This window comes from Bufo gargarizans, chromosome 5, assembly GCF_014858855.1.
Source record: "Bufo gargarizans isolate SCDJY-AF-19 chromosome 5, ASM1485885v1, whole genome shotgun sequence".
NCBI classification, from domain to species: Eukaryota; Metazoa; Chordata; class Amphibia; order Anura; family Bufonidae; genus Bufo; species Bufo gargarizans.
In genome coordinates this window covers 344206067-344219331 of record NC_058084.1, presented here as the reverse complement: position 1 = coordinate 344219331, position 13265 = coordinate 344206067, and the positions used below count along the sequence as shown (strand labels likewise).

Sequence of the window (13265 nt, the reverse complement as noted above, 5' to 3'; positions counted from 1 at the left end):
ATTTAAATCAAATCCACCCTGACCCTGGTAAAGAAGATCCTCCTTCAATGGAAGGGTCCACGGAGGCTCTACTGCCATCCTTAGCAGACTGGAGTACCAGGACCTCTTTGACCACATTGGAGCTATCAGGATAACCGAGGCCCCCCTCTCTTTGTATTTTCTTCAATACCTGGGGAATAAGGCAAAAAGGCACTAGTTCCTGACTCCAGTCCTGTGCTAACTTCTCTTTTGCTAACGGGCTGTCCAAATGGTTGAGGGAGAAGAACCTCTCTAATTTCCTGTTGGCTCTTGAGGCAAAAAAGGTCCACTGTGGGAAGACCGTATCTCTGGACTAAACGTTTTTTGTTTAGACACCATTCTCCTTGTTTTAAGGAGACTCAATTTAAGAAGTCTGCCATGACGTTCTCCTTCCCCTTCAGATGCACTACTGACAGAAACAGCCTTCTCTCCTCCGCTATATAAAAGATCTTCTAGCATAGAAGCAAAAGGGAAGGGACTCTTGTTCCCCCTTGACGGTTTATGTAGGCCACTGCTGTAGAATTGCCGGAATAGAAGACAATATTCCTGTGTTTTACCTCTGGTATAGCCAACTTCAGTGCCATCCCTACTGCCTTTTAACTCCTTGAAATTGGAGGATGCTTTCCTTGTGTTCAAGTCCCATCTCCCCTGCCAGCACCAGTTCTGGGAGTGGGCCCCCCCAACATCAAGGGCTGGCATCTGTGGTAATTATAGTTGGGTCTAGAAATGACCATGGAACCACTGCGGATAGATTCTCCGGAATTGTCCACCACAACAGGGAGAGTCTTCTCTTTGAAGAAAGGTGGAAACGCTGATCCAAGAAAGAAGGGGAGCCGTCCCATGATTTTAGGATGTTTGCCTGAAGCTCTCTGTAGTGGATCTGTGCATAAAGTACTGCTGGAATCGCTGATGTCATCTGCCCGAGTGCCGCCATTGCTTCCCTGAAAGTACACTGGTAAGAAAGGAAGACTGACCATACTTGTTCCCTGATTGACTCCTTCCTTGGATGCGGAAGAAAACTTCTTTGCAGACGGGAGTCCAGCTGAATTCCTAAGAAAATGCAAACTTGAGAAGGAATCGGTTTATTTTCCATCCGAGATTTTTCAAAGTGGAGCAGAGGAATTTTATATATTTTTCTAGTCTCTTTTGACTGAGAGACTATTAAAGGGATTCTGTCATGAGATGTTACCCCTATAACCTAAACATATGCTCATGTCTGGAGTAATAAGAATCCTAAGCTGGCCTTATTAAACTTCACTGTGGCTCTATTTGCCCCAAAACCTTTTTTTTTTTTTTTTAACCTGTCAATCACTCACTTAAGGTGCCCAAGGGGTGGTCCGTTAATACAGGGTACCCGGCTGCACCCCTCGCTGTCCAGTGCCCAACGCCACCTTCCCTAGTTCCCTAGCTCAGCGCCACCTCCGCAATCCTACCCGTCCCTCTGCCAGATCCCGCGCCTGCACACTAGGCTCAGCCTGATGCACCGCGGGCTCTTGGCAGTGGCTTCGTTAAGCGAAGTGCGCATACGCCTGCCTGATGCACATGGGCACTTCGCTCAACGAAGCCGCTGCCAGGAGTCCGCAGCGCATCAGGCTGAGCCTAGTGTGCAGGATCTGGCAGAGGGATGGGTAGGATTGTGGAGGCGGCGCAGAGCTAGGGAACTAGTGAAGGTGGCGCTGGGCACTGGACAGCGAGGGGTGCTGCTGGGCACCCTATATAAACTGACCACCCCTTGGGCACCTTAAGTGAGTAATTGACAGGTTATAAAAACCAGTTTTTTGGGCAAATAGAGCCACAGTGAAGTTTAATAAGGCCAGCTTAGGATTCTTATTATTACTCCGGACATGAGCATATGTTTAGGTTATAGGGGTAACATTTTATGACAGAATCCCTTTTTTAAAAATCGTCCAGATAGGGCACTAGTGTAATTCCAGACAGCTTTACAAAAGCCGCTACTTCTGCTACTACTTTTGGTAAAGACTCTGGAAGCCTGAGAAACTCCCTGAACCCAGACTGCTGTTCTTAAAACATTTTGGGAGGAAGCATGGATTGGAACATAGTAATATGCATCTTCCAGATCCAAGCTTGCCATCCAGCAATCCTGGAAGAGGAGATCTAAAGTTGATTTTATAGTCTATATACGAAATTTTTTGTAGACCAGAGATTTGTTTAATTTTTATTAGATTTCAAATTTACTCTGAATGTTTTATTTTGTTTCTTCACCAAAAATAGAGGGGAATAAAACCCTTTGCCCCCCTCTGTTTTGGGTACCGGGCAAACTACCTCTTTGTCCAAGAGGGAGAAAACTTCTAACGCCAAAGCATTTCTTCTTTCTGGATTTTTGGGACACGCTGTCTGGGCAAAAAAATCCGGTGGATGAGAAAACACAGATTCCGGCTGGAATTCCTATACTTAGGATCCATTTGTTCTGAGAAATGAACCTCCAGGCTGGGAGAAACTGAGACAGTCTTCCCCCCCCACCTGAGATCTGGCGTCATTGTTGTTTGTCCTTTGGTCTATTGTCTTGGGGCTTGAACAAACCCCCCACCCCCCTAGATCTTTTAGGAAATTTCTCCCCGTCTTTCCTGTCACCCTGCCTATCCCTTTGTCTTTTAAACTGGCCTGGGATTTACGAAAAAAGGAAGTTTTCTGTGGAACCGGGAAACCCCTCTTTATCTGAGGCCCTCTCTAGGATGTCATCAAGCGAGGAACCAAACAGCCTAGAACCCTCTGGAAGAGAACAGAGTCCAGACTTGGAACCCTGATTCCCCCTTCCATGATTTAAGCCAGATAGCCCGTCTAGCAGCGTTAGACATGGCAGCTGCTTTTGCAGAAAAGCGGATCGCATCAGTAGAAGCGTCCGCCAGGAAATCTGCGGCCTTAGAAAATGTAGGGAGGGAAGATATTGAGGACAAAATACCTAAAGAGTAATTACTATGAGCCTCCAGCTGATCTAACCATAGCCTTAAGGACCTGGAGACCCAAGAGGTGGCAATGGCCAGCCTAAGACTTGTTGCAACAGACTCCCAAGCACGTCTAAGATAAACGTCTGCCTTTTTTTTTTTTTTTTTTTTTAACCCCTTAAGGACACAGCCCTATTTCACCTTAAGGACCAGGCCATTTTTTGCAAATCTGACCACTGTCACTTTAAGTGCTGATAACTTTAAAACGCTTTGACTTACCCAGGCCGTTCTGAGATTGTTTTTTCGTCGCATATTGTACTTCATGACACTGCTAAAATTGGGTCAAAAAAGTTAATTTTTTTGCATAAAAAAATACCATATTTACCAAAAATTTTGAAAAATTTGCAAATTTCAAAGTTTCAGTTTCTCTACTTCTGTAATACATAGTAATACCCCCAAAAATTGTGATGACTTTACATTCCCCATATGTCTACTTCATGTTTGTAGCATTTTGGGAATGATATTTTATTTTTTGGGGATGTTACAAGGCTTAGAAGTTTAGAAGCAAATTTTGAAATTTTCGGAAATCTTCAAAATCCCACTTTTTATGGACCAGTTCAGGTTTGAAGTCACTTTGTGAGGCTTACATAATAGAAACCACCCAAAAATGACCCCATTCTAGAAACTACACCCCTCAAGGTATTCAAAACTGTTTTTACAAACTTTGTTAACCCTTTAGGTCTTCCACAACACTTCATGGCAAATGGACATACATTTTTAGAATTTAGATTTTTTGGAAGATTTTCCAATATAATCAATTTTTTCCTGGAAAAAAACAAGGGTTAACTGCCAAACAAAACTCAAAATGGGTTGCCCTGATTCTGTAGTTTGCAGAAACACCCCATATGTGGTCGTAAACTACTGTTTGGCCGAACGGGAGGACATAGAAGGAGGGGAACACCATATGGGTTTTGGAAGGCAGATTTGGCAGGACTGGTTTTGTTTATACCATGTCCCATTTGAAGCCCCCTGTTGCACCCCTAGAATAGAAATTTCAAAAAAGTGACTCCATCTAAGAAAGTACACCCCTCAAGGTATTCAAAACTGGGTTTACAAACTTTGTTAACCCTTTAGGTGTTCCACAAGAGTTATTGGCAGATGGAGAAACAATTTAGAAATTTCTATTTTTTGGAAAATTTTCCAATATAATCAATTTTTTCCAGGAGTAAAACAAGGGTTAACTGCCAAACAAAACTCAAAATGGGTTGCCCTGATTCTGTAGTTTGCAAAAACACCCCATATGTGGTCGTAAACTACTGTTTGGCCGAACGGGAGGACATAGAAGGAGGGGAACACCATATGGGTTTTGGAAGGCAGATTTGGCAGGACTGGTTTTGTTTATACCATGTCCCATTTGAAGCCCCCTGTTGTACCCCTAGAATAAAAATTTCAAAAAAGTGACTCCATCTAAGAAAGTACACCCCTCAAGGTATTCAAAACTGGGTTTACAAACTTTGTTAACCCTTTAGGTGTTCCACAAGAGTTATTGGCAGATGGAGAAACAATTTAGAAATTTCTATTTTTTGGAAAATTTTCCATTTTAACCCATTTTTTCCAGCAATAAAGTAAGGGTTAACAGCCAAACAAAACTCAATATGGGTTGCCCTGATTCTGTAGTTTGCAAAAACACCCCATATGTGGTCGTAAACTACTGTTTGGCCAAACGGGAGCACGTAGAAAGAGGGGAACGCCATATGGGTTTTGGAAGGCAGATTTTGCAGGACTGGTTTTGTTTATACCATGTCCCATTTGAAGCCCCCTGTTGCACCCCTAGAATAGAAATTTCAAAAAAGTGACTCCATCTAAGAAAGTACACCCCTCAAGGTATTCAAAACTGGGTTTACAAACTTTGTTAACCCTTTAGGTGTTCCACAAGAGTTAATGGCAGATGGAGAAACAATTTAGAAATTTCTATTTTTTGGAAAATTTTCCATTTTAACCCTTACTTTATTACTGAAAAAAATGGGTTAACAGCCAAACAAAACTCAAAATGGGTTGCCCTGATTCTGTAGTTTGCAGAAACACCCCAAATGTGGTCGTAAACTACTATTTGGCTAAACGGCAGGACATAGAAGAAGGGGGAACGCCATACGGTTTTTGGAAGGCAGATTTTGCTGGACTGGTTTATTTACACCATGTACCCTTTCAAGCCCCCTGATGCACCCCTAGAGTAGAAACTCCATAAAAGTGACCCCATCTAGGAAACTACGGGATAAGGTGGTTGTTGATTTGGTACTATTTTAGGGGTAAATATGATTTTTGGTTGCTCTATATTACACTTTTTTGAGGCAAGGTAACAAAAAAATTAAATTCTAAAATTTTTCTACATTTGCTATTTAGTTTTGTGGAACACCTAAAGGGTTAACATAGTTTGTAAAGTAATTTTTGAATACCTTGAGGGGTGTAGTTTCTTAGATGGGGTCACTTTTTTGGAGTTTCTAGTCTAGGCTACATCAGGGGGGGCTTCTAATGGGACATGGTGTCAAAAAAAAAAACTGTCCATCAAAATCTGCCTTCCAGAAACCATATGGAGTTCCCTTCGTTCTATGCCCTGCCGTGCGGCTATATAGCCATTTACGACCACATATGGGGTGTTTCTGCAAACTACAGAATCAGGGCCATAAATATTGAGTTTTTTTTGGCTGTTAACCCTTGCTTTATTACTGGAAAAAAAGGATTCAAATGGAAATTTTGCCCAAAAATGGGTGTTTTGGCACCGTTTTTATTTTATATTTTTAACACCGTTCATCCGAGGGGTTTGGTCAAATGTTATTTTTATAGCGACGACTTTTACGCACGCGACGATGCCCAATATGTATGGCTCTCAGACTTTGGAGACACTAAGCAGGCATCCTAAAACTGCGGCCCTCCAGATGTTGTAAAACTACAATTCCCACCATGCCCTGCTGATGGCTGTAGGTTGTCTGGGCATGCTGGGAGTTATAGTTTTACAACATCTGGAGGGCCGCAGTTTGAGGATGCCTGCACTAAAACTAATATTTTTTTGGGGAAAAAAAATTGTTTCTGTGTCTCCAAAGTCTGAGAGCCATAGTGTTTTATGTTCTCTAGGGGACTGTTGGAGATTATAAAAATTTAGTACTCCATGGAAGTGTGATACTCCCTGAAGCAATCGATAATGCAGAGGCCCGGATGATCGGGGCAAGTGTCACACTGAGTAGTGGTGTCCTTCCGTATCCCCCTCTTGTGACACACTCTGCATCTTTTTTGGGTTCGTCCCTTCTTTCCAGTATGGGGGACCACACCTGGAAAGTGTTGGCCAGGGACGATCCGGGCGCCTCCAGTTCCCGAGGTACTCCGGCCTGCTCTTTCCCGGTCCGAAAAGATCAGGTCTTTGAGGACTGCCTCATAGAATTGGAGGAATGTCCCTGTGCTGCCAGCGCTTCGGGATAGTACAAAAGAGTTGTACATGGCAACCTGCACCATGTAGACCGCAACTTTTTTGTACCATGCCCGGGTTTTGCGCATGGCATTATATGGCTTGAGGACTTGATCAGAGAGATCAACTCCTCCCATATACCGATTGTAGGCGACGATACAATCGGGCTTGAGGACCGTTGCCGTGGTACCTCGCACAGAGACTGGGGTGGTGCTGTTACCGTGGATTGTGGACAGCATAAGGACATCCCTCTTGTCCTTATACCTGACCAGCAACAGGTTTCCACTGGTAAGTGCACGGGTCTCACCCCTGGGGATAGGTACCTGGAGGGGGTGGGCAGGGAGGCCGCGTTGATTTTTCCGCACGGTCCCACAAGCGAACGTGGATCTGGCGGCAAGGGACCTGAACAAGGGAATGCTGGTATAAAAGTTGTCCACGTACAAGTGGTAACCCTTATCCAGCAGTGGGTACATAAGGTCCCACACGAGTTTCCCGGTAACACCCAGAGTGGGGGGACATTCTGGTGGTTGAATCCGGGAATCTCGCCCCTCGTACACACGAAATTTGTAAGTGTACCCTGAGGTACTCTCACAAATTTTGTATAGCTTCACGCCATACCTCGCCCGCTTTGTGGGAATGTATTGGCGGAAACTGAGTCTCCCCTTGAACGCAACGAGAGACTCATCAACCGCGACCTCCCTTCCAGGTACGTAGGCCTGCTGAAATGTGGCCCCAAAGTGATCGATGACCGGCCGTATCTTGTACAGCCGGTCATAGGCAGGATCACTTCGGGGGGGACATGCTGCATTATCGGAATAATGCAGACATTTCCGGATGGCCTCAAACCGGGAGCGTGTCATGGCCGTACTGTACAGTGGGGTCTGGTATAGGACGTCCCCACTCCAGTACAGCCTGACACTGGGTTTTTGCACTAGACCCATATGCAGCACGAGGCCCCAAAATGTCCTCATCTCGGCTGCACTGACCGGCGTCCAGCCACCGGGTCTAGCCAAAAATGAGCCCGGGTTTTGAGCGACGAACTGTTGGGCGTACAGATTCGTCTGCTCCACCATCAGATTCACCAGTGGGTTACTGAAAAAAAAACTAAAAAAGTCTATTTCAGTAAACCCCACTGTGGGAATCTGGATTCCAGGATTGCCAGCGAAATCCGGAATCTCAGGCTCAAAGTCCACTGGGGGACACCAGCTAAGTTCATCGGCAGGGGGCTCCGGTGAACTTATTTGGTGGGCCGGGAAACCAGTACGAACCCCAGGGCGGCTCGTACTAGGGTGGGCCACAGGATCCCTAGCATGTGTGGCCCCTGGCTCCGCCTGGCGGCGTCTCCGCTGCCTTGGTGGCTCATCGTCATCCGATGATGATGAGGAGGATGCGGATGACAAAAGGAACGTGGGGTCATCCTCATCGGGGCTCTCAGAGTCGGAGGCAATCTGGGCATATGCCTCCTCGGCCGAGAACACCCGGCGGGCCATGGGTGTGTGTGTGTGCGTGTGTATGTGCGTGCGTGTAAACCTTTATTCTATGTGCGTGTGTGTGGGGGCACGGGTGTTCACGTACTAAAAGTCCAGGCAAAAAAAATGGGCAAGTGTTAGAAAAAAAAAAAAAAAAAGTTCAAACTTGCTGATCAGCGGTTCAACGCTGATCAGCGGTCGGTGGGGTGGTGGGGCGGTGGGGCGGGCGATGCGCTAACAGTGGACGGACGCTAAAAAGTGCCGGCCAGTCAGCGCACGCAGAAAAAAAAAGTGGTGGTGGGGGGGTCTGGTGGGGGGGGGGGGGGTCTGGTGGTGAGGGGGGGGCTGGTGGTGGGGGGGATGCGGGGGGGGGCAAGTGGCAGGGGGGTCTGGGGTCTGGTAGCTGAAAAAAAAAAGTTTGGAATAAATGTGATATTTTTTTTTTTTTTTTTTCTAACTTTTCCCTTCTATCCCTGCCTAAAGGTGACTCTCCCTCACTGACCCTAACCTACCTGGGTGGCGATGGGTGCAGGAGGGTGATGGATGGCGATTAGGGGGACACAGGAGCTGGTGCTGGACGATGCTGCCGGGTGCTCGTGCAGAACAGGAAGAGGAGGGGAGAGAGGAGCGCAGGAAGTTTGAATCTCGCGCCTCTCTCCCCTGCACCAATCAGCACCCTGGACAGCGGCGTTCAGCACCAGGGCCAGCTCCGCCTCTGCAAATCCTCGGACTGCGATTGGTGGTGTAAAATTACGCCACCGATCGCAGTCTTTTTCCGGTTCATCGGGTCACAGGACACCCGAATGGACCGGAAACGCAGAAAACCGCAGGTCTGAATTGACCTGCGGTTTTCTGCGATCGTCGATGCGGGGGGGTCAAATGACCCCCCCCTGCATTGTTACAGGATGCCGGCTGAATGATTTCAGCCGGCATCCCGTTCCGATTAACCCCCGCGGCGCCGGCATCGCTATTTAAAGCCATGACGTACCGGTACGTCATGTGTCCTTAAGGACTCGGGAAACATGCCGTACCGGTACGTCATGTGTCCTTAAGGGGTTAATCTAAAGGATCTCCTAAGCAGCCTAAATCATCAAATGGTAGAGCCGATTTTTTTGGGGGGGATATTTTAGCTACCGGGGCATCTACCAGGGGGGCTCTGTCCCAGACGCCCGCTACCGACTCCTTAAATTGACATTTTCTCTTTACAGAATTAGGAATGACTTTTTTTTCCTGATAAGGGCTTCCATATTTTTATAACTGAGAAAAATATGACTTTTAGGGCCGAGACCCTCAAAAAACCTGGTCAGCAATAGATTTAGGTTGTTTTATATCCTCCAATTGCATGGTGGCTTTAACGGATTTAAGTAAAGGCTCGGTATGTTCCGGTGGAAAAAGAGCCCTCCCCAACTGAATCCTCATCTGAAGAGAAGAAATCATCTGATAAGGCCTGGCCGGATTCATCATCCTCCCCAGAAAAATCTGAATCAGAGTCCTTATTATAGGTAGACCTTACTGGAGACCTTGTGCGACTCCGACCTAGTGATTTAAGCTTGACATAGTGGTTTAATATAAGAGGCTGCTAAAGCTACTCTACATTCTCCACATTCCTTATGTTTAGTCTTGCTGGATGATTTCTTTGGCGTTTTTGCTACCTACAACAATAAAGCAAAAAGAACACCCACAATTAATTAGGAGAGGATACATCCTTAGGACCGATACCAGGCTTGTGGGCCTTGAGGGCTCCAGGGGGTCAGCACGTCCTGCATCACCTGGTTCCGACATGCTGGTGGAAAGCCAGATCCTGCACAGCACTGTGTGCACACAGGGCTGGCTGCCTTCTCCTGCTGCCAATTTATCAAACTCTCCTCGGCTCCTTTTTAACCCCTAGGCCCAAAAATGCCTACTCCAATGTTTGAGGATGCCCACACCTCTCCCATCCCAGTGCCCGGAAATTACATCAATGAGCCGGAAGGGGCTGTCCCGGCGTGCATGCACAGAACACAAGAGAAGCGTGCGCCGCCATCCTGGAAGCGGAACGCCGGGCACCCTGCTGCAATGGAACGGGAGCTGCCTGAACACCAATGAGGCAGGGAGAGGAGCAGGCTCTGGCAGCGGCTCCGAAGGAGACTGACGCCGCCTTGGATAGGTGCCTTTTATGGCATATTAGACCCGGACCTCCCCAGTCGCCCGAGGTGAGAACCAAAGCAACGGTAGGAGCCAGAGCTTCTCAGGTACCTCCTGTCCTGGATGGGAGTTCCCTGTCATACGGGTGCCGTCATGGGTGAGGGGAAAACCCCTTGAAGTGCATTTACAAAGCAGAGAAGCGCGTATTTGTATGGTATATTAAAATCGCACTCACTTTACAATGAGCTGGTAGCCTTATACACAAAACAATGGCAAAAGGCTAGCAGGGATCACAGATTTCAGTTTACAATGTGCAGCTTTGGTGGGGTCTTGGCAGACATATTAAAGGGGTTGTGCAGGCTGTATATATCGATGACCTATCGTCAAGATAGGTCATTAATATCAGATCGGGGTCTGACACCCGGCACCCCCGCCAATCAGCTGCTTGAAGAGATGGTGCTCCATGCAAGAGCTGCTTCCTCCTCATTACACTGCCCGTCGTCTCGGAAGTGGAGTGTAATTACAAGTATTTGCTCCACTCACTTGAATAGAGCGAGTACCTGTAATTACACTATGCCACCACTGCGAGGGAGGAAGCAGAGCTTATATGGAGCGACGCACCCTCTTCAAACAGCTGATCGGCGAGGGTCCCGGGTGTCAGACCCTTGCCGATCTGATGACCTATCCTGAGGATAGATCATCAATATATACAGCCTGCACAACCGCTTTAACTACCATTATAAAGTGGGGAATCGCTGTGTTATCTATTGTCCAGCCCCGGTAGTGCAAGTGTCCTGAAAGGTAGATGCTTGTGGACACAGAAGTACTTACCGCCTGCTCATTTCTCATGCCCACATACTTGATCCCAGCAACCTGAGCGGCGACGGCGACTTCAATGATAGGAATTCCAACTATACCAAACATATACTTCACATCCTGGAATACAGAAAATATCAGTAAGATGACATACAAAGCGATGTACAGTACAGACCAAAAGTTTGGACACACCTTCTCATTCAAAGAGTTTTGTTTATTTTCACGACTATGAAAATTGTAGATTCACACTGAAGGCATCAAAACTATGAATTAACACATGTGGAATTATATACATTACAAAAAAGTGTGAAACAACTGAAAATGTCATATTCTAGGTTCTTCAAAGTAGCCACCTTTTTGTTTTGATTACTGCTTTGCACACTCTTAGCATTCTCTTGATGAGCTTCAAGAGGTAGTCATCTGAAATGGTCTTCCAACAGTCTTGAAGGAGTTCCCAGAGATGCTTAGCACTTGTTGGCCCTTTTGCCGTCACTCTGCGGTCCAGCTCACCCCAAACCATCTCGATTGGGTTCAGGTCCAGTGACTGGAGGCCAGGTCATCAGCACCCCATCACTCTCCTTCATGGTCAAATAGCCCTTACACAGCCTGGAGGTGTGTTTGGTGTCATTGTCCTGTTGAAAAATAAATGATGGTCCAACTAAACGCAAACCGGATTGAATAGCATGCCGCTGCAAGATGCTGTGGTAGCCATGCTGGTTCAGTATGCCTTCAATTTTGAATAAATCCCCAACAGTGTCACCAGCAAAGCACCCCCACACCATCACACCTCCTCCATGCTTCACGGTGGGAACCAGGCATGTAGAGTCCATCCGTTCACCTTTTCTGCGTTGCATAAAGACACGGTGGTTGGAACCAAAGATCTCAAATTTGGACTCATCAGACCAAAGCACAGATTTCCACTGGTCTAATGTCCCTTCCTTGTGTTCTTTAGCCCAAACAAGTCTCTTCTGCTTGTTGCCTGTCCTTAGCAGTGGTTTCCTAGCAGATATTCTACCATGAAGGCCTCATTCACACAGTCTCCTCTTAACAGTTGTTCTAGAGATGTGTCTGCTGCTAGAACTCTGTGTGGCATTGACCTGGTCTCTAATCTGAGCTGCTGTTAACCTGCGATTTCTGAGGCTGGTGACTTGGATGAACTTATCCTCCGCAGCAGAGGTGACTCTTGGTCTTACTTTCCTGGGGCGGTCCGCGTGTGAGACAGTTTCTTTGTAGCGCTTGATGGTTTTTGTGACTGCACTTGGGGACACTTTCAAAGTTTTCCCAATTTTTCGGACTGACTGACCTTCATTTCTTAAAGTAATGATGGCCACTCGTTTTTCTTTACTTAACTGCTTTTTTCTTGCCATAATACAAATTCTAACAGTCTATTCAGTAGGACTATCAGCTGTGTATCCACCTGACTTCTCCACAACGCAACTGATGGTCCCAACCCCATTTATAAGGCAAGAAATCCCACTTATTAAACCTGACAGGGCACACCTGTGAAGTGAAAACCATTTCAGGTGACTACCTCTTGAAGCTCATCAAGAGAATGCCAAGAGTGTGCAAAGCAGTAATCAAAGCAAAAGGTGGCTACTTTGAAGAACCTAGAATATGACATTTTCAGTTGTTTCACACTTTTTTGTTATGTATATAATTTCACATGTATTAATTCATAGTTTTGATGCCTTCAGTGTGAATCTACAATTTTCATAGTCGTGAAAATAAAGAAAACTCTTTGAATGAGAAGGTGTGTCCAAACTTTTGGTCTGTACTGCTATGTACAATGATGGGGATGACTTCTCCCAATCTCCACATCTATACGCTCAGCTGACAGGACATCGCTTCAGGTGGGTATAAATAACACTACTCCCACACTCAGGCTGGGAAAACACCAAGAAATACGCTCCTCCGGGCAGCATTATTTCCCAGCTGAACCTTGAGGCATTATAATGATTTATAAGCGTACGCCCATATGGCGAGCTGCAGTCATACTGCGGTTAGTGAATGCAAGCAGATGACCACATGTGGCTACCACATGCATAATCATGCATTTAGGGGGTGTTTTTTTTGCTTGTGATCATTTATGGACTGTTTCAGCTATTGTAAATTTTGGTGGTTCATGACTTCCTGAGCATTCTGATTAAGGCTACTTTCACACTTGCGGCAAAATGATCTGGCAAGCAGTTCTGTCACCGGAACTGCCTGACGGATCCGGCAAAACGTATGCCAACTGATGGCATTTGTAAAACTGATCAGGATCCTGATCAGTCTTAAAAAATACCTGATCAGTCAGAAAATGCATTAAAATGCCGGAACAGTCTTTCCGGTGTCATCCGGAAAAACGGATCCAGCATTTATTTTTTTCACCTTTTTTTTCTGTCTGTGCATGCGCAGACCGGAAGGACTGGTCCGGCATGCCGGTATTTTGAATGCCGGATCCGGCACTAATACATTCCTATAGAAAAAAAATGCATG

The 13265-nt window shown here is 46.2% G+C and overlaps 1 protein-coding gene across 1 annotated transcript in view; it reads right to left on the bottom strand.

The window, feature by feature from the left end:
• The window catches only part of HACL1 (2-hydroxyacyl-CoA lyase 1), a 63998-nt gene that overhangs the window by 43318 nt on the left and 7415 nt on the right, over positions 1-13265 (bottom strand). The window contains exon 2 of the mRNA XM_044293734.1: positions 10803-10907. Within this exon, the coding sequence (XP_044149669.1) occupies positions 10803-10907 (105 nt within the window). The remainder of the gene's footprint in view (positions 1-10802; positions 10908-13265) is intronic.